The following is an 18,693-nucleotide window of genomic DNA, read 5'->3' on the forward strand; positions in this document are numbered from 1 at the left end:
GGGGGGGGGGGCGGCAGAGACGCTTGTCCTGGGGGTGAATGAGAACGGGGAAGTGAGAGGATCCTCTGTGAGAACTGCAGGCTGAGCTCCTCTCCAGGAAGACAACAAGGCCCGCTTGTTCGCTCTTCCTGCCTCCTCCCAGACTCTGGGATTACAGGCAAGTATCATGTCACCGCATGCTGCCGTTTAAGCTCTGCTGGGGCCAGGACACAGGGCCTCGTGCATGCTAGGCAAGCCAGCCACCCTGGGCTATGTGAGTATCGCAAGCAAACAAAAAATAAATATCTTTTTTTTATCCCCCATCCTTTTTTTTTTTTTTTTTTTTTTTTTTTGAGGCAGGATTTCTCTGTGTAGTATACGTAGGATATATCCCTGCCCTGGAATTCACTTTGTAGACCAAGCTGGCCTTGAAATCTCAGAGATCTGCCCGCTGTTACTAACTGGGCCACGCATCCTCAGATACCAGGCAGCTGAGACTCATGACATCTCTATCTAAGGCCAGAGACAAACTCATATCTCCCCTTCTCCTTCAATTTCTCTCCATTTTTGAGAATTTCATAGTTGTATGCACAGCTCTTATGCTATTGAGTTCCTCATTTTACAAGCTGCTGATTGTGAGGGAGGGCCCATCCCTGGGGACCTTCAAGGCGACTCTTATCTGACTAGTTACCACATGCTGCCAGTTGCGTTGGACACTTTTATGTCTTCATGACACAAGCAAGAGTCATTGGAGAGGAAGGAGCCTCGGCTGAGGAAACGCCTCCATGAGACCCAGCTGTAAGGCATTTTCTCAATTAGTGGTTGGTGGGGGAGGGCCCAGCCCATGGTGGGTGGGGCCATCCCCCGGCTACTGGTCCTGGGTTCTATAAGAAAGCAGGCTGAGCAAGCCATCATGAGCAAGCCAGTAAGCAGCTCCCTCCACAGCCTCTGCATCAGCTCCTGCCTCCAGGTTCCCACCCTGCTTGAGTTCCTGTCCTGCCCAGTGATGGATTGTGCTGTGGAAGTGTGAGCCTATTAATAAACCCTTTCCTCCCCAGTTTGCTTTTTAGTCATGGTGTCACCAGAGCAATAATAACTCTAAGATACCAGGAGATCTCTGTGAGGCTCCATGGACAGAGAGGGTTTGTAGGTGTGATTGGCTGCAGGAGACAAGAGAGATTCCTCAACTCTGCCTACTCCCGGGAGCTTCTGCCTGCCAAGAAATAGCAGCTGCTTCCTCCCCAGCATTGCATTCGAGGACCCAAGGGTCCAGAGAACTCTGCAATGTTAGGACAAAGCTTGACTGACACCAGAGAGTGTCATTTTGGTTATCAACCTGTCAGGCTCTACAACAGTGATTCTCAACTCAAAGCCTAGGACTGAGACTGAGGCAGAGCAAGGATGTGAGCCCAGAACCAGGATCCCTGGGTCAGGCTGTAGGAGGGAGGTTGATGGAGACATCGGTCAGCTTTCTGGTCATGTGACTGAAGCCAGAAAGGACAGGTACCAGGGCTCTCACAGCTCTCAAGCCCCACCCAACTTTCTCAGAGTTTTTTTTTTTTTTTTTTTTTTTTTTCTTCTCTCTCTCTAATTGAAGGAGCCTCCTAGAACCTGTTGTCATGGCAACTAGGACTGGTTGCCTCAGAAAAGAGTCTAGCAAATTCAGCTAAGTTCCTGGGGGCCAAGCACTCCTGACTGGACTTCTGGCCAAGATCACTCAGTGGGTAGAGGCATTTGGGCCCAATGACCTGAGTTTGATCCCAAGTCCCTCAAGGTGGCAGAACAGACTCTCTCTCTCTCTCCCTCAAACAGGCAGACAGACACGCACGCACGCGCGCGCGCGCGCACACACACACACACACACACACACACACACACACACACACCCCAATACATTATTTTAAAGTGAGAACAGTTTTGTGCAGGAAGATAGTAACTTTTGCTTGGAGTTTCTGTGACTTCCTGGGAGGTCAGCAACCAGCTTTCTCAGATTTTCCCATCATGCACTAGAGAATGCTAGGGCTTCAGCGTCAAGCTCAGGGGTCTTCATCCTTAGTGTGTGTCTGCACAACGGGGAGACTCCACATCCCTAGGGCTCAGATGAGCTCTTCCATGCTGAAGATGGAGCGCCCCCTGCTGTCCACCTCACAGACCCTCTTCCAAGGGGCTCGTCCCTGACTCACAAACCAACCCCATGGGCCAAGCCTCCAAGCCCCTCTTTATTAAGCCCTCATCAAACCACCCACATAAATACATGTAATAAATACAAAAACAGCACATTTTAGAAGTCTTTGCTTTGAAAAGCATCCTTCCCTGTGTTCTGGGCTCACTTTCCCACATGTATGTAGGTCCCTGCATGTGTCAGCGGTCCCTTGGGGACCAGCAGGGCTGGCAGAGGCCTGGGGAAGGAACTCACACGTAGTCATTCAACCTGTACCCACTGTGCGAGGCTGAGGTCACCGAGGGGGCACGATTGTCCTTGAAGGCTGCTGGTGGGTGGTAGGCTGGGGCGGTGGCTGTGGTGGTGGCCCCAGCCCTGTGCTGGGCCTGGTAGGGTCTGTAGGGGGCCTCATCCTGGCAGGACAAGCAAAGCAGCGTGCCCCCGATGAGAGACAGGGACGAGGAGATGAAGCCCAAGTACAGGGCTTGGCCGATCTCGAACTTCATGCCGCTGGGCAGCAGCGGATTGTAGAAATTCTGCACCACGTCGTTCGTGGTCCAGGACACAGCCACCATGCACAGCAGGCCAGCCAGCAGGAAGAGGGCGCCCCCCAGCACCGCGAAGGTGGTCTTGGCGGGCGTGCCCTTGGCACAGCGAGTGCATTTCATGCCCACCACAGCGCAGGCGGAGGCCATGCCCGACAGCAGACAGGAGATGACCATGAGCGCCCGGGCTGCTTGCAGGTCCCGGGGCAGCGCCAGCAGAGAGCGGTAGATCTGACACTGGTAGATGCCGGTACTGTGCCACACACACTCCATCCACAGCCCCTTCAGGTAGGACACTGCCGTCAGGATGTTGGTGCCCACGTGGGCCGTCCTTCGCCAGTGCGGCAGGATAGTGGTGATGAGCGTTCCTACCATGCCCAGGAAGCTAAGCAGGAAGCCCAGGAGCTGGACGGCCGTGCTGGCCATGGCCAAAGGCCCCCACTAGCAGCGCCGGGCCGGGCAGCGGCCAGGTCCCCAGGGGCGGGTCTGGTCCTTAGGTGCCGGCAGGAGGCCTAATAAAGCCGAGGAGGAGAGGGAGGGTGAGAGAAAGGCACTGGGTTAAATATTATCTCGATGCATTAATTTCTGTCACCGAAACGCTTTTCCATAGGCGGTTGGTATGATAATGAACATATCCTAAAAGTAGAAAGGTCTGGGGGGACTTGACAAGGCAGAAGGACAGAGGTGGAAGAGAGAGATGCCGTCCTCTCTGCTTCCTGGAGAGCCCAGGGAATTATGCACTTCAGAGCCCGCATTCTGAACGGCTCCCCTGGGACCTGCTCACTGGAGGCACATGGAGGAAGTTCTGACTTTTGTCTACCCTCGGGTTTTCCTGTTGCACCCGAACCTTCCTTCTATTTAGTCAATAATTACTAATGACAAGTGTTATTTATCCACACAGCTTGGACTGACTGGCACGTGTTAAGGTGCGTACCGGTTTTGACTTAGAGAACAGCCGTGGCTGGCTATGTCACTAAGGGGGTGACTTACTCAGGCACCCCAAAGGCAGGCCAGAGGCTGCTATGGAATTTAGAACTGATGTGACAAGATTGCTGACTCCTGCCCAGGGACAGGGTTCCCAGGTGACCAGGAACTTAGGTTCCATAACAGGAGTACAGCCCACACCTGGGTACCCAGCTTAGGGCTCAGCTCTGCCTTGCTTGCCCAGGGGGCGGACCCCCTCAAGCCAATCAGGTCAGCCCCCAGCTGATCCAGGCGGCCCAGGGTCTGCAGAGTTTACGATGGGGGACTATACTGGGCTCCCTGGCTCCAACCCTCCCTGGTGAAGTTACCCATTAAGGACTGTAGGGAAGCTGCCTGCCAGAGCCCACAAGGCTTGGTGAGTGGACCAGTCTGGGGAGGTCTAAGTGTGTATTTATGGAAAGCAAGGAGGGCTAATTTTAGAAATCATTAGGTTGCTATTTTTAATTTAAGGATTTTCTAATTTAAGAAGTGTTAATGAGCCCCCTCCCACACCTCCTGCTCCCCTCCCCTTCCCATTCCGGCAGCCTCTCCTGGCCTTACTTCTCACTCTAAGGCCATTCATTCCTTAAAAACATTAACTGGACGTCTCCTTGGAAACCGCATGACTTCCTCCCAAGCTGCTGAGGAAGGCTCTGCTCCACACTACTGTTTGCATAGGAAGGCCCGCGCTTTGCGCTGGGGTTATGTGTACTGGGCAGGACTGGCCCATCCAGGGTTGGCTTTGGAGTCCCCTGTGGGCTACTGTTTTCCCCATAGGTGGGTGTATCCCTTTGGAAACATTTTCAAGAGAGACGTGGATCCAAGACAAAGGCTTCTAAAAGCCTCATCGGGCCATGTGGGTGGGGTAGCAACTGAAGGTGTTGGGTCTTGCAATGGTGCTCTGTGTGTGTGCGTGCGTGCGTGTATGTGTGTGTGCGTGTGTGTTTGGGGGGGGTTCACTGCACCCTAAAGTGTTTAGAGACTCGTTACAGCTCCATGCTTTCTATCAACTTTAACTTCCCATCAGCCTTGCAGGCGTTGAATGTTTAAATTGACAGGACTTTCTGTGTCATTGACAGTCCCTCAAGAGATTTGTGAGAATCACAGGCAGGTGTTTACACAGCCAGGACTAAATGACATGATAGCCTTTACTGTGGGACACCGGTGGGAGGTGCCTTCCCCCAAGTCATACAGAAACGATACACTGTAGCTTAACCCCAGATCTGTCCACATGAGTAAAGAAAACTCGGTTTCTAAGGGAGAAAGCTTGTGTTGGTTAGAGGAAAACCTTGTTTGGGGTGCCTCCTAACCCTGTCCTTCTCAGTCTGGTTGTCTTCCTTCCTTCCTTCCTTCTTCCTTCCTTCCTTCCTTCCTTCCTTCCTTCCTTCCTTTCTTTCTTTTTTTGGAGACAGGGTTTCTTTGTAGCTTTGGAGCCTGTCCTGGAACTCTCTTTGAAGACCATGCTGGTCTCGAACTCACAGAGATCCACCTGCCTCTGCCTCCTGAGTGCTGGGATTAAAGGAGTGCGCCACCAGTGCCCAGCTGTCTGTGTTTCTTTATCCTTTCTTTAAAAAAAAAATTTATTCTGTGTATGGATGTGTGCCTGCACCGTGTGTGTGTGTGTGTGTGTGTGTGTGCACGCACACGCGCGCATGAGAGAGAGAGACAGAGAGAGAGAGGGAGGGAGGGAGGGAGTGTTGCCCATGGAGGTCAGATGGGGTCAGGTTCCATGGAACTGGTGTGTGAGCCACCTGGTAAGGGTACTGGAATTGTCTGAATGAACAGTAGGTGCTCTTAAGCAGTGAAGCCATCCATGCCCACTCCCACCCACAGTGTCTGAATTACTGTCAGATTTTCTTAAATCAACATGTCTTGGTTTCATAGATCATAGAAATCCAAATTTGAGGTGTGGATAAAGTGACTCAGAGGCTGCCCAGGCTTTACCTTGGAAATGCAATAGAGCTCAGAGGGGCCCCCTTTAGTTAGGACCTAGATCAAGACAGACAGACAGCTAGGTGGGAGGGAGGGCGGGAGGGGGAAGAGAAAACCCCAAACTAAGCCAGAGGACCCTGTCACAGCTGGGTTAGAAGCCTCCAGGCCTAAGACAACACACACAGCTGGGCTGTGAATTTTGTGGGCCTCCGAAAGTTATGCACTTGAACATGGCTGGGGGACGTACGGCCACAGTTACACTTGTGGTGCAAGATGAAAATGTAAATCAGAGATTGACCGATGCTAAGTAAAACACTGTGGGGTTGTTTCCGTGCTGAGTCCAGCTCCGCTACTCCTCAGGGGGAGTGCTGAGGACTCGCGGATTCCAGACCTGCTGCCAGTGCGAATCTCAGGCAACCTACGGGGACCATTTAAGGGGGGGGGGGAACCAAAGTTTAAAGCCATCACATTGCTGGGCTGAGTACGGAGACCTACAAGGAGAGGACTGTGACACTTGGGTGAGGGACAGACGGCCTTGGGCAATGGGCCAGGGCTAGTGAAAATGGGCGTGGGAAGATGAAGGGAGGCTGTGGCCTTAGCTCTCTGGATGTCATCATTTGTGCCCTCGGTCCTTGTTGTAGTTAAGTTAGTGTTTTGAGTGAGGTTAACACTTAAAGCAGTAGGGCCTTTGTTCTCTCTCTTCTTTCTTGTGTGAGGGGCTCTCAAAGCTCAGGCTGCCCTCAGATTTCCTATGCAGCCAAGGATGAACTTCTGACTCTCTCCACTCTACCCCCTGCCCAGGGCTGGGATTTCAGACAGACACAGCAACGCCTGGATGCCTGGCTTATGTGGTGCAGGAGGTTGAACTCAGGGCTTTGAGTGTTCCAGGCAAGCATGCTACCAGCCAATGCTACCTCGACCCGTAGACCGCATTTTCAGTTAATTTGTGAAAGTCTCATATAGCTCAGGCTGGCCTTAAATTTGATTTGTAGCCAAAGGCGTCCTTGAAGTTCTGACCCTCCTGCTCTACTTTCTAAACCACCGCACCCACCCAGTTTGGGGGGGCCAGGGTGGGGTCAAACCCAGGACCTCATCCATGCTACAGAAGCACTCTACAAAGCAAGCCACATCCAGCCCTGCCTATGCCTTTTATATGTTGAGAAGTTTAAAGTTAACTGGGTCATTGATGAGGTTTCAGACTGTGGGATCCCCTGTAGAACTCCGGGACCCAGAGAGAAGGTGGCCTTTTGGACTTGTCTTTCCCGTGTACACGGTGATCAAGCTGTCACTTTCTCTGAGGCACATTGGATGCTGGAGGTTACCTTGTTCAGAAATGATTGAGAATTTCAAGATGTCAGCAGCAACCGGCAATGCTCTCAACTAAGCGAGCCTTTGGCCGGTGGTGGCTGACTCCTCCCTCGGAACAGCCCCCCCTCCCCATCGATCGATCGGGCTCACAGCCCTGCCTGGAGAATGAGGTCAGGAGCCGGACACTGCCCCCATTAAAGGGACGAGAACATCTGGTTGGGAGATTTGAAAGGAGCAGGGGACTCTTGTGTTCTGTAGTATAAAAATTATGGCTTCAGCTGCTTATTCTTTCTTATGTGTAACCTGGATACCTCTGTGAGTATAGTCCAAGGAGGAAGCTTTTAGGGACAAAGCTATCCATGGTCTCCAGCGCTTAGGAGTGGCCACTCCCAATCATAGTTTTCATGTCTCTCCTGTCAGAGAGAAACTATGGGACCCCTACGATGGCCCGGCCATTGGGAGTAAAGCTACTGAGCTGGCATCGTCTGTCTTCCTTTCTTTTATAATCAGTCAGCAGGCGACATGGGCAGAGCTGCCTCTGTCCGACTGCAGCCTCCACCAAATGCCCTGGGGGAAGTTCCCTACTTCCCCTGAAAGCTCCTGGTCCTGGCAGCCACAGGTCCTACAAACAGTGTGGGGATTTGCTGCCAGAAGAGGAAATACTCAGATCAGGCAGACAAAGGAATGCTTGACTTAAAAGCTCCAAGAATCACCCCTGAGCTGCCCAGAACCAATCTTTGAATCTCAAGGTGGCCTTGATGCAAACTTGACTTTGATACATTTGAGCTACAGGAGCCACAAACATACTCGGTTTCATTGATTTTTATCTACATTCGAGTGTATGCACAGATGCGCATGCGCGTGCACGCGTGTGTGTGTGTGTGTGTGTGTGTGTGCGCGCGCGCACACACACACACGCGTACACCACACATGGGGCTAAGGAGATAACTTAGAGAAAGTCCAAGGACCAGAGTTCAATGCTTGGAACCCCACAAGAACCTGTATTCAGTGCCCTGCATTTGCGGTGCCAGGGCTGTGATGAGTAGACAGAGGGGGGCAGGCAGGAGGGACCAGAGCCCTGATCCAGCCAGCCAGGGTATACAACAGAGCAGCATCAGAGACAAGAAAGACCCTGCCTCGACAGGGTGTTGGCCTCTGACCTCCACATGCACGTCCTGCCCCAATAAACAAATAATAATAATAATAATAAAAGGAAAACAAGAAATACTTATTGGTAACTGTGACAGTTATATTGTCAACTGGACAGGACCAGAATCGACATTAGAAACGCAACTCTGGATGTCTCTGCGAGGAATTTTCTAGATGAGATTAGCTGGGGGAGGAAGACTCCCAGTAAAGGTGGGGAGCACTATTCCAGGGCTTGGGAGCACTGACTGAACGAAAGGGGAAAGGGATCTGGGAGCGGCCCGTCTGCCTCCTGACTGGATGTGCTCATCCGCCTCCATGTTTCCCTTGCAATGACTTTTCTGCCTCAGGCCATAAACTCGCCTTTCCCTTGAGTTGCGTTTGTCTCCGTGATTAGAAATGTCACTAGTGTGGTGACGTTTTCATGGCTCCCAAAGACGTTTGTTTTTCCTTCCCTGTGTGTGTAGTCTTCTCTGCAGATGCTTCACGAGGCATTGATCCCATTGCACAGAGAAGTAAAATACAGGAAGCATCCGAGATTGGTGGACCACAGGGACCCAGATAAGGGCACGGGCTGGCGCTGTCTCCCACCCTGAGGTACTGTAGGCAAACTGCTCAGCCTGGCACATCACCCACCCCGAGGCAGAACTCCTAAGCGTGTAAAAGATGCTGAGATAATACGGTGAAAACATGAAAGTCCCATCTGGAGGACCCCAGCAAATGCAGGGAGCATGAGGCTGAGCCTTCATTATTCTTGCTGATAAGGGCTCAGCCAGAGAGAGGCGTGAAGAAACATCCAGCCCGCATGCAGCCTCAGACCCTGATGGGGATCTTGGGCCCACCATCATGGGTGATCCTCTGGTTTCCAACTTCATAGCTAACCTAGCACCTAAAGGATTTAGAGCTTCAAAAATGTTAACCTCTCCGTGGGAATTGAAAGCTAGAGCCCCAAATATCTTCAAAGTTAGACCCCTCTCAGGATGCTAACCCTGCTTCCCTTTCTATCTTGTCCAGAGTCCTGCCACCTGACTTGGGGTGACAGCTGCTGAGAATATGGGCTCCAGGTGGTTGAGGGTTTTAGATTAAAAGGCACAGAGGTAGTGGCCAAAAAGACTGGAGAGATGTGGCTCAGTCTGTAAATCATTTGCTGTGCAATCCTGAGGACCTGAGTTTGATGCCAGGAACTGACATTACAACAGCCAGGCATGGTGTCCAGAGCTTGAAGTCACAGCACTGGAGAGGTAGTGGATCCCCGGATGTCTCTGCGAGGGAGAGACAGTAAAGATAAAGCTCCCACGCTGACACAGGGTCCTAAACATCCCACTGACTCAGTCCTTGCCCCAAACTGAAGCCCAGCAAGTGAGCAGAGAGCTCTGCCCAGATACCGTGGAGCCTAATTCCTGTCCTTGCTGGTCCTCGGCAACTTGGCCGTCTGTACTCAATCCCAATCAATGTCTTAGGGTTCCCGAGACACCCAGGCCCAAAGACCACAATGACTCTCTCACCAGGAGAATTTCTCTCCTTTTCACCAGGCCACCCACCCACCTTCCTACTCATCCACCCAACACACCTGGCCGGCAGGGACTCAGACTCACATTCAGAGTGCCCGGAGTCCCGTCCACCTTGCCGCTCTGGAACCCAGCTGGCTGGCACTGACTCGGTAGACCACAGGAATACAGCAGGGACACAAGGCTCCCAGCTCTGCTTCACTCAATAACAGGCAGCTTCAAGGCCAGGGTGTTCCAGAGACAGTTGTCTGGTCAATTACGGTCTCTGAGTACAGCCTGCGTGGGCACACATGCCCTTTGGTTAAGATTAACTATCCGGTGCACCCTACCAGGCGGCCTTGCTGAGGTAGACATTCAAGACCAACCGGAAATGTCCTATCTGCGTCCGGAACAATAAAGCCTGAGGTGTCTACACATGGCCATCTAATGGGTTGCTGCGGCGGCTGGCAGGTGAAACCCCTCCCCTCCTAATACTCTGTCACCCTTTTCTGACATCCCTGATCTGGTTTCTTCTATTGGTGTCTCCAAAAGTCACCAGATCCGTGCCAATAAGTAAAAAGGTCTCCTGCACCCCAACTGCCGGCCATAGCGACACGTCCTCTGAGTCGGTCACTTGACAGTTGACCCCACATGGCTCTGGACATTTTGTTTTTCTATTGAGCAATCTTGTTTCCCAATACCGAAAAGGGCCAGTTGAATTCCCTCCTTTCCTGGTCATTTTTACCATAATGGCTGACGGATGATTCAGGTAGGTAGGAAATGGTACTGACTGGCTGGGCCGATGGGACATTGCGCCGACTGACGGGCAATGCCGGGGGTTGAAGAGACAAAGGGAGAAGGTAGCTTTCCCTGGGGGGTGGGGTAGGAGATGCTGGCCTTGAGACCTCAGAGACCTGGCTGGGCTAGGAATGACTCCAGCCCGTCCCGGGTGTGATTCTGGGATGCCAAGTTGTTCTGAGACCCACTGAGCTTCTGGTCGTTTCCATTAGCCTCTCTAGGGTGAACCTAAGTATCAGGAGCCTCATTCCACACTTATCAGCCATCATTGCCTTGTGGTGGAGACAGACACTCTATTAATATTTTTGTGCCTGGGTTATTTCACTTAGAAGTTGAGTGTTCCCAAGACAAGCTTCCCTGACTGCTAAGTGTCCCTGGGCAGCTGCTGTGTGGCTGTTGCTCTTTGAGGGTTTCAGGGTGGGGAGTATGTGCTGGGGTGGTTCTGTGTGACTGAACAGGAAGGACAGGGGAATCGGAAGAAACTGGGGTTTCACCTCTTGAGAAGGACCCACGACAAAACAAACAAACAGACCTCTCATTTGGTGCGGCCCTGGGGACTGAGGCTTGACGGGTGGAGACAACTGGTCCGCAGGGTGGCACATAGATTAGATATAAGTGTAAAAGCATAAATGAAAATGCACTGAGCTCTCATTAGACAGTGTCCTTGCCCATGTTTATGAGGCAGGAGTTCTGTGGGATAGATACTGTGTTCTCAGACACAGAGGACACACCCTTCTCCTATCTCGGCCTGCAGCCCAGAGCCCGATGGAAAAACCGGAGAACGGGGGTCACATTATAGGACTCGAGGTCACGACAGCAAATTTCCAGCAGTGACCTCTTCCCAAGGGGGTCTGATGCCCTAAGGCTGCCACAGATGTGCCCCACAGCCCACAGTAGATCTGGTGCACATTGGCCTGCCTGCCACACCTGCCCTGGTAACCCCACCCTCAATTGCTACCTCTCTAACACACCTCTGGTGTGCCTCACACCTTATAAGGAAGTAGGTACCCTCACGTGGATGGCGTTTAATGAAGTGTCTGCACAGGCGAGAGCGGCTATCATTGTCGGCCATCTTGTCTAGTCCTCACCCAAGGGCTCCTTCCGGACAAGCTCTGTGTTCTTCCCTCCACCCATTGCTAGCTCAGGGTCACCAGCCCGGGTGTCCATGTGTATCTATCAATAGTCATTCTGGTGACTCTCCTTGCCCCTGTCCAGTTGTAGAGTGTGCCTGTCCCGTCTGAGGGGCCAGCAGGACTTTGCGTGTGTGTGTGGGGGGGCACATACTTCCATAATATTTCAGTTGTCACAGGCCAGACAGCAGGCGGATTAGGAGGAAGGCTAAGGCATGAGAGATGCCCTCAGACATCAGCAGGGCCTTGCCCACAGGGAGGGGAAGAATCTGAATTATATACATGGTCACCTAATATGTGTGTAATCGGGTTTGTTTGTGCCCTGCCCTTTCCCCAAATAAGCTCACACATGGACACACTGCACACATGTGCACGCACACACATACACACACACTCAGGCAAGTACATGTACACCTTGACATGTAGAAATGACTTTGACGGTGGCAAAGGCCAATCACTCCAGGAGTCCTCAGTAAATAAGGTAAAAGGGAGAAAGACAGAGCCAGAGAAAGACCCTGCTGGGCCTCACGTCACACGAGGAAGCTGCATACCTTTCACCATGTTTTTGTGTAAAGCATTAGCCAAGGGGCCCTCAGCTTTTCCAGCCAGGGTTAGGGTCTCAGGTGACCACAGGGCACATGCCCTCCGGCACCTCAGTGCACTGTCCTCTCAGAAGGGCCTACAGTTTAACCAGGAATCTGCCCCCTTCTATTTAGGGGTTACCCAGAAAACAGGAAGGCACACCCCCAGCTTTTAGAACAGCCAGGGCTGGGTGTGTACCCTGGAGTCAGGGAGAGCTAGGGAGCCCAGTGTCAAACTGGACCCCGTCATTTTAACTGCCGGGCGCATCCCGTCAGACCTTCTCGAGTTGGCTTCACAGCGGTTTGTGTTTGCTGAGGAGACTGTGTGCCATAGGGTCCCAGTGTTCTCTTGTAGCCCGGTAATAAAAGCCATCTGTCTGAAACCCTTTCTGGAAGAAGACCGGGTATGAACAAATAAGCAAATGCTCATAAAAGAGCATGGGGAGGGGCTGCTCCAGAAGGGGCAGCCAGGCACTCATTGCTGGAGGCTGGGGACTTCTGAAGGCCAAGTGTAAAGGCCGTTGTGAAGATATAGGCAACATGGAAATAAATGTGGTTCACGTATGATGAGTCAGACGATCGGGGCTGACCTCTTCCTAGAACTCGCACAGCACCTGGGGTCCCACCACTTCAGGAAGAACAGAGGCAAGGAGCCTTGCCCTGAATCCCTTCAACGAATCCTTGTGTCCCTCTACCCTGAACTCCCATCCACGGGGAACTTCAGAGTTTGACCTGTTTGGATCCAGGAATTGCGCCATGAGTTTGAGGCTAGCCTGGTCTACGTGTTGGATTCCAGGCTAGCCAGAGCCACACAGGGAGATCCTGTGTCAACACAGAAAAATAGGATGATATCATATGAGGATCAAGATGGGGCTTCAACCCCATCCCGATGCACATCTGCTAGCTCCTAGGCACCCAGGGGCTGGAGAAGAGACATGTGGTATTAATGGCTCAGATACAGCAGGCGCATGGGTAATCCTAAGAAGGTGGATGTTTTTAGATTTCTCAGAGAGAGAGGGAGAGAGAGAGAGAAGGAGGAGGAGGAGAAAGTGGAGGAGGAGGAAGAGAAGGAGGAGGAAGAGAAGAGGAACCTGATGAGGACATAGACAAGAAAACACACATGAGCTTTGGAGCCGGTGAACCCATGGCTCACGGGAATCCACCTCTCTGTAAAAGCAGCCACTCTGCGTTCACCCTTCCCCACTTACTTTGGGGTTTACAGGGGACAGCCTTGTACAGTCAGAGAACTTGGGTCTGTCCTCAGCTTTACACAGATTCTGGGGATTGCATTTAGGTGAGCAGGCTTGAGACCTGAGGGCGGGCGGAGTCATCTCCCCAGCCCGTTTCTTCTTCAATGCTGACACTTGAGTTCAGGGCCTGACACATGCTGGGCAATGCTCTGCCAGTGAGCTGCGTGTCCACACTCTATCATCAGAAAACTCTCTGGTCTCTGGGCGGGGCTTGAGAACTTTACGGACTGCACATCCTGTGGTGTGAATCTAGAAAGTCTGTGGACAGGGGAGGACAGCCTGGGGAGTGATGGCCACCGTGCCTACCTGGTTCTACTCTGAGGACCAGCTCCTGGCCCGGATGCTGTCGGGAGTGGACGCGGACACCTCTGGGCCCCCTGAGGCTTCACCCCAGCACCACACCCTGCTCCCCTCCCTCTGTTCTCTCTCAGGTCCTCCACGTTAGTTTCCTGTGATTCCCTGGCCATCATCAGTCCTGGGGGACTATGGTCCTCGCTTCTGGGTGACCTCATCTTAACTTGGCTGTCTTCTGAATGATTCAAGCAAGGTGACACCCCAAGGTTCTGGGAAGGGCTGACATTGGGGCCATACTGGTCTGCTCAGCCAGCTCTTCCCTGACACCCGAATCAGCGCAGCCCAGCCCTGCAGCCTGCCCATCTCAGCCCACATCTGTCCCAGGAACTCTCTCTCTCTCTCTGTCATTGTCAAAATCCTAAAAAAAAAATCTCAGTCCTTACCTTATCAAGTCTATACTACGTAGCTAAACTTTTCAACCCCTGCAGACTGCGGACGTCTGTTTCAGACCCTGTGACTGGCAGTTGCTCTCTTCCCCCCCCTTGGCCTTGGACCCAGCATGTCTTCCCCAGTGTCGCTGAGGTGGAGGGGCTCCCTGAGCACCCGTGAGGAGGCACAGAAGGCTCCCCCCCTCCCTGCATAGCAAGCTCCTTCTTGCCCACTGGTGCTGTGCCCACACACCGTCTCCCTACTCCTGTTGAGGGGTTTTGAAGGCAGATTGTAGGGCACCACCAGAATTCTGCCCCTGGGCACCGTCCAGATGCTCAGAACATTGTTCACGTAACATTAGTGCAGAACAGCCCCTCTGCATTATGGGCTGGGCTCCTGGGGAGATGGGAGGGGGTTACTCAAGAGGGAGTGAGTCACAGGACAACATTAGTAAAAACAACAAAAGAGACTGGGAACAGTCCTAGTACCAGGGTTCAGTGTGCCCAAGGCTGTTCTGTCTGGGAGCTCACGAACATGAACATCCGGGAGTCAGGATTTCGGGGTGTGGCGCTGGGAGTATGCCTCCATGTCAACTCCACCCAGTGCAGCCATTCCTATGTGAGGTAAAGTGCAATCCGCCATCTGGACACAGAGACAATCAATGATCCTGGGCTGTGTGTCCGCTGAAGACAGACCCTGGCTTCTTATAGCCCACAGAGTCCCACTGTCAAGGCCAGCAGAGACTTCCTGTTTCCCAGGAGTTCAGTTGCCAGGGGCTGCCGCTGCCCTGTGTAGAAGGGTGTTCTCACAGAGTCAGCGGCTGGTGGCTAAACCTGAGGGTCCTGGGTGCATCCCAGGAGGATCAGAGCTGAGCCCAGAAGCCTGCCCCAGCTGCAAACAGAGCCAACCTATCCTCCCTGGCTCTCCCGAGGCAGAGTTAGAGCATGCTGTTCATTCACAATGTTTATTTTCCTTTTGGAAACGCCTTGGGGCAAGCCAGGATAGGTTTTCATAGTTGTATTTGCCTTGGCTTGGCAGCAGACTTCCCCCTTTGTAGTCTGTTTATTGAGAGCATGCACACAGCCCCACATCCAGGAGCCTTATAGCAGGTCTAGATCAGGGGCTGGGCAAGCCGAGTGAGATGCCGGGTGGTGGTGGGGTTCAGTTTTCTTCATCTGACCCTCAGCCTGCAGCTAATCTGAGGTCAGTCAGGCTGGGCACAAGGCCACTGCAGCCTCAGAGATGCTCAGGACTGTGACACATCCAGCCACCGCCTGACCTGACCAGAAGGCAATGCATTCTTTTTTTTTTTTTCAGTTCTAACTGCATAGCCATACTTCCCCCTAAGCACCATTCATTCATTCATTCATTCATTCATTCATTCATTCATTCATTCATTGTGTCATGCTCCCATGCAGTCTAGGAGAACCTCAGATTTGTTATACAGCTGAGGATGACTTTGAACTTCTGATTTTCTTGCCTCTACTTCCTAAATTTCAGGATTACGGTCATGTACCATCATGTCTGGTTTACAAATCAAATGAATCAAATGTGAGGATTTATGCACACCACATACCGAGCTCAGCAATACTTTTAAATTTATCTTTGGAGCTGGGAATTGAATTCAGGGCCTTATGTATGTTAGGTAAACACTCTGACCCTGGGCTATCCCAACTTTCTTCTTCCTTCCCTTCCCTCCCTTCCTCCCTGCCTCTCTCCTCCCTCCCTCCCTCCCTCCTCCCTCCCTCCCTTCCTCCCTGCCTCTCTCCTCCCTCCCTCCCTCCCTCCCTTCCTTTCCTTCTTTCTTTGGCAATTAGTAAGTTGTTGGATCCCCTAAATGTTCATTTTCTAGTACTTAGCTTCAAGAGGCCTGCAGACAGCAGAAAGATCCTGTGAGTTCAGGGCTGGGGGTGTATGTAGTTCAACAGTAGAAAGGTCACCTTGCATGTGCAAAGCTGTGGGTTCAATCCCCACTAAACTCCATTTGTTTACCTGATCCAAAGAAGGCAACAGAGGCCAGATATCATTAGAACTCTGTTTTCAAGCCTGTGACCTGCACTCAAGTTTGTGAAGATCACATTGGCTGGAGGGGTTAGTCACATCAAAGCCTTTGAACGTTCTGGCAAACACCACAGCATCCTAAAAGCAGCCAAAAGAACCTGCCGTGACGAGTGGCAATTACTACTGTATTGGCTGTGCAGCCTGTGCTATTTCCTTGTTATTTCTGTCCCAGTTCTGCATAAGAATTTGGGCAACAAGAGACTCAGTGAGCGTAAGCTTGCCCAAGATGACAAAGTTAGCCAAAGGCAGAAGCCCTGGAGTGAATGTGGTCCTTTCTTCTCATGCTTCTCTGCCAGGAGTGGTCTGATGTGGAATCCCATTGCATGACTGCACCAGGCAAGGGTCAGCCAGGCCAACCCTGCAGCGCAGGGCTCAGTGCTGGAGTGGGCTGAGTTCCCACGCAGCCATGAAGAGGGTGCCAAGGACCTGGTGTCTTAGGCTCCCCCCCTAGTTTACAGAGTTGTCATGTTAGGCTGTATTGCTGGGCTACCTCTTGACGGCTACACCTGTCACATTCTTAATGTGCTCGTTTCAGATGACCCTGCATTGGTGACATTGCTAGAAGTGAACGTGTCCATTGCTGCTTTGGTAGGTAATTTCTTGCAGGCACAAGTGCCCTGTGTTAGATCCCTAGAGCATGCGTAGAAAGTCAGCGTAGTGCCGTGTGCTTGAAGCTAGCCCGCTACAGTCTAGCAGCATCAAGGCCTGCCAGGCTAGTGAAAGATCCTGTCTCAAAAACTGGAGGAGGAGGATGAGAAGGAGGAAGAGGGATGTGATCAAAACACTTTGAATGAAGTCACCAAAGAATTATAAAGACATTATTAAAAAAAAAAAAAAAAAAGATCGATGCTGCCTGAGGAGTGACACTCAAGAGGGTCCTCTGGCTCCCACAGTCATGCGTGTGCACACGCGCGCACACACTCACACAACACATCACACTCTCACATACTCACACACTCACACACACACTCACACATACTCACTCATATGTGCACACATGCACAAACACTCAGAGTGGTTTTTAAATCCATTTTTTTTTCATAAGAAATAAGAGTTGTCTACTTTCCCATGATTTGAGACAGGGCTTCAAATGACTCAGGCTGTCCTTGAACTCACTATGCATTTAGGAGGCAGTTCAAATCCTAGACCTTCTGCCTTTCCCTTCCAAGCTCTGGGATTACAGATGTGCATCACTGGACCCAGCCAAGAGTTCTGCGCTTTGAAATAACAATGTTTTCCACTAAATGTTTAACAGAAATGCCTAATCATTTGACTGCCTGGGATGAATCGGACCATAAGGAAGGAGGAAGTTCAAGCCAGCACACGGTAGGATCCTTGGGATGTGTGGGCCTCACTTCTAGACTAGATGTCAGGTCTCTGAGGATGTGTTCTGGAAAATGATCATTGAGGAATCTCTATCGGCGACTCTAACTGCTGCCTGGATTTCCCTTTTCAGGTGAACATCATCCTCCAGGCCAAATGATGCAGGCTTTAAGGCCAAATGAAAGCCCACAGCGATGGGTCTCTAAACGCATGGAGTTATGTCTCACACACACCAAGTCAAGAGTGAAAGGCTGGGTTGTGCATTGACTGAACAAAAACAGATGCAATGACCAACACACGCTAAAACAAAAAAGCCCCAGATACCCAGTGGACATTCAATAACTCTCCCTGAAAAAATGGCTGGACCAATGGTTGCCCCATCACACAATAGAATCAGAGGAGTTCACCAACCAATAAAAAATAATTTAAATGGTGACATTCCATCAGGTACAGATGTGCCCTAATTTAAAAGGCATTAAAAACAGGGGAAATAAATGGAATGAAGAAGGTGAAACACAATATTCAAACGCGGTTTCTTCCTCTTTGGCCCCAACTGTTAAACCACGGATGTCCAGTGAGTGGCACTGTGATCCACTCTTTCAGGCCTGGAAAGGAAACCCTGTAAGTCAAGTTCTGGAAACCGCCTCTACTGCTCCCTTTAAAGACAAAAGACTTCAAAGCTTCATAATTCGAGGTAGCAAGGCGTATTAATTTTCTGCGTCATGGCTTATCTGAAATGTCTCACTAGGTGTCAGCTTATTTAGGAATTGAACAGAAAAGCTGTTCTGTCCGGGTAAAGACTGAGTGCTCTCACACGACAATCCCTAGCATTTCATGGACTGTTCTGAGATGGCTGTGCAGAGGTGACCTGAAACACTGACCAGAAAGGGCTGAGGCTGGATTTGAATGAAACACAAGGTAATATTGAATGGGGGGAAAAATGTGGTGTCTTTTGTCCCTAAGGCAGCAGATCTGTCTACCCTGCTCAAATTATTCATGGGTTATCACAGACAAGCAAGGGAAACTGGTAGTTAAGTTTAAACCTCAGTTCAGTGTTAACCTTACTGCCTTCTCTAGGGATTCAAAACCTAGAAATTCCCTGTCAGGAATGTATCACTCCCCTGGCTTTAGAGATGTAAGCCCTAGGACAGAATGAAAACCCTGGAAGCTTCTAGAGATATCTAGAGTAACAGCTCAGTAACCTCCACTGGCTAGGACAAACACAGGAAGCAATTAAAACTTCCACAGCAAATTAACAAAGTAATGTTAAATCCAATGAAAAGAAATTGGAAGCCTAGGAGATACA

General features: G+C 51.3%; 1 protein-coding gene across 1 annotated transcript; it reads right to left on the reverse strand.

Annotated features, from left to right (window-relative positions):
• Positions 1 to 2,179: 2,179 nt before the first annotated feature.
• Positions 2,180 to 3,135, reverse strand: Cldn14 (claudin 14). The gene has a single exon (XM_051191670.1). It carries the CDS (start codon positions 3,109 to 3,111, stop codon positions 2,392 to 2,394), a length of 720 nt encoding a protein of 239 aa, XP_051047627.1. The 5' UTR covers positions 3,112 to 3,135; the 3' UTR covers positions 2,180 to 2,391.
• Positions 3,136 to 18,693: the final 15,558 nt, after the last annotated feature.

Source organism: Phodopus roborovskii, unplaced genomic scaffold (genome assembly GCF_943737965.1).
Source record: "Phodopus roborovskii unplaced genomic scaffold, PHOROB, whole genome shotgun sequence".
In the NCBI taxonomy this organism is placed as follows: Eukaryota; Metazoa; Chordata; class Mammalia; order Rodentia; family Cricetidae; genus Phodopus; species Phodopus roborovskii.

Excerpts from the sequence above, each read along its gene's own strand:
- Cldn14 (XM_051191670.1), bottom strand. The coding sequence starts at position 3,111 with ATGGCCAGCACGGCCGTCCAGCTCCTGGGCTTCCTGCTTAGCTTCCTG.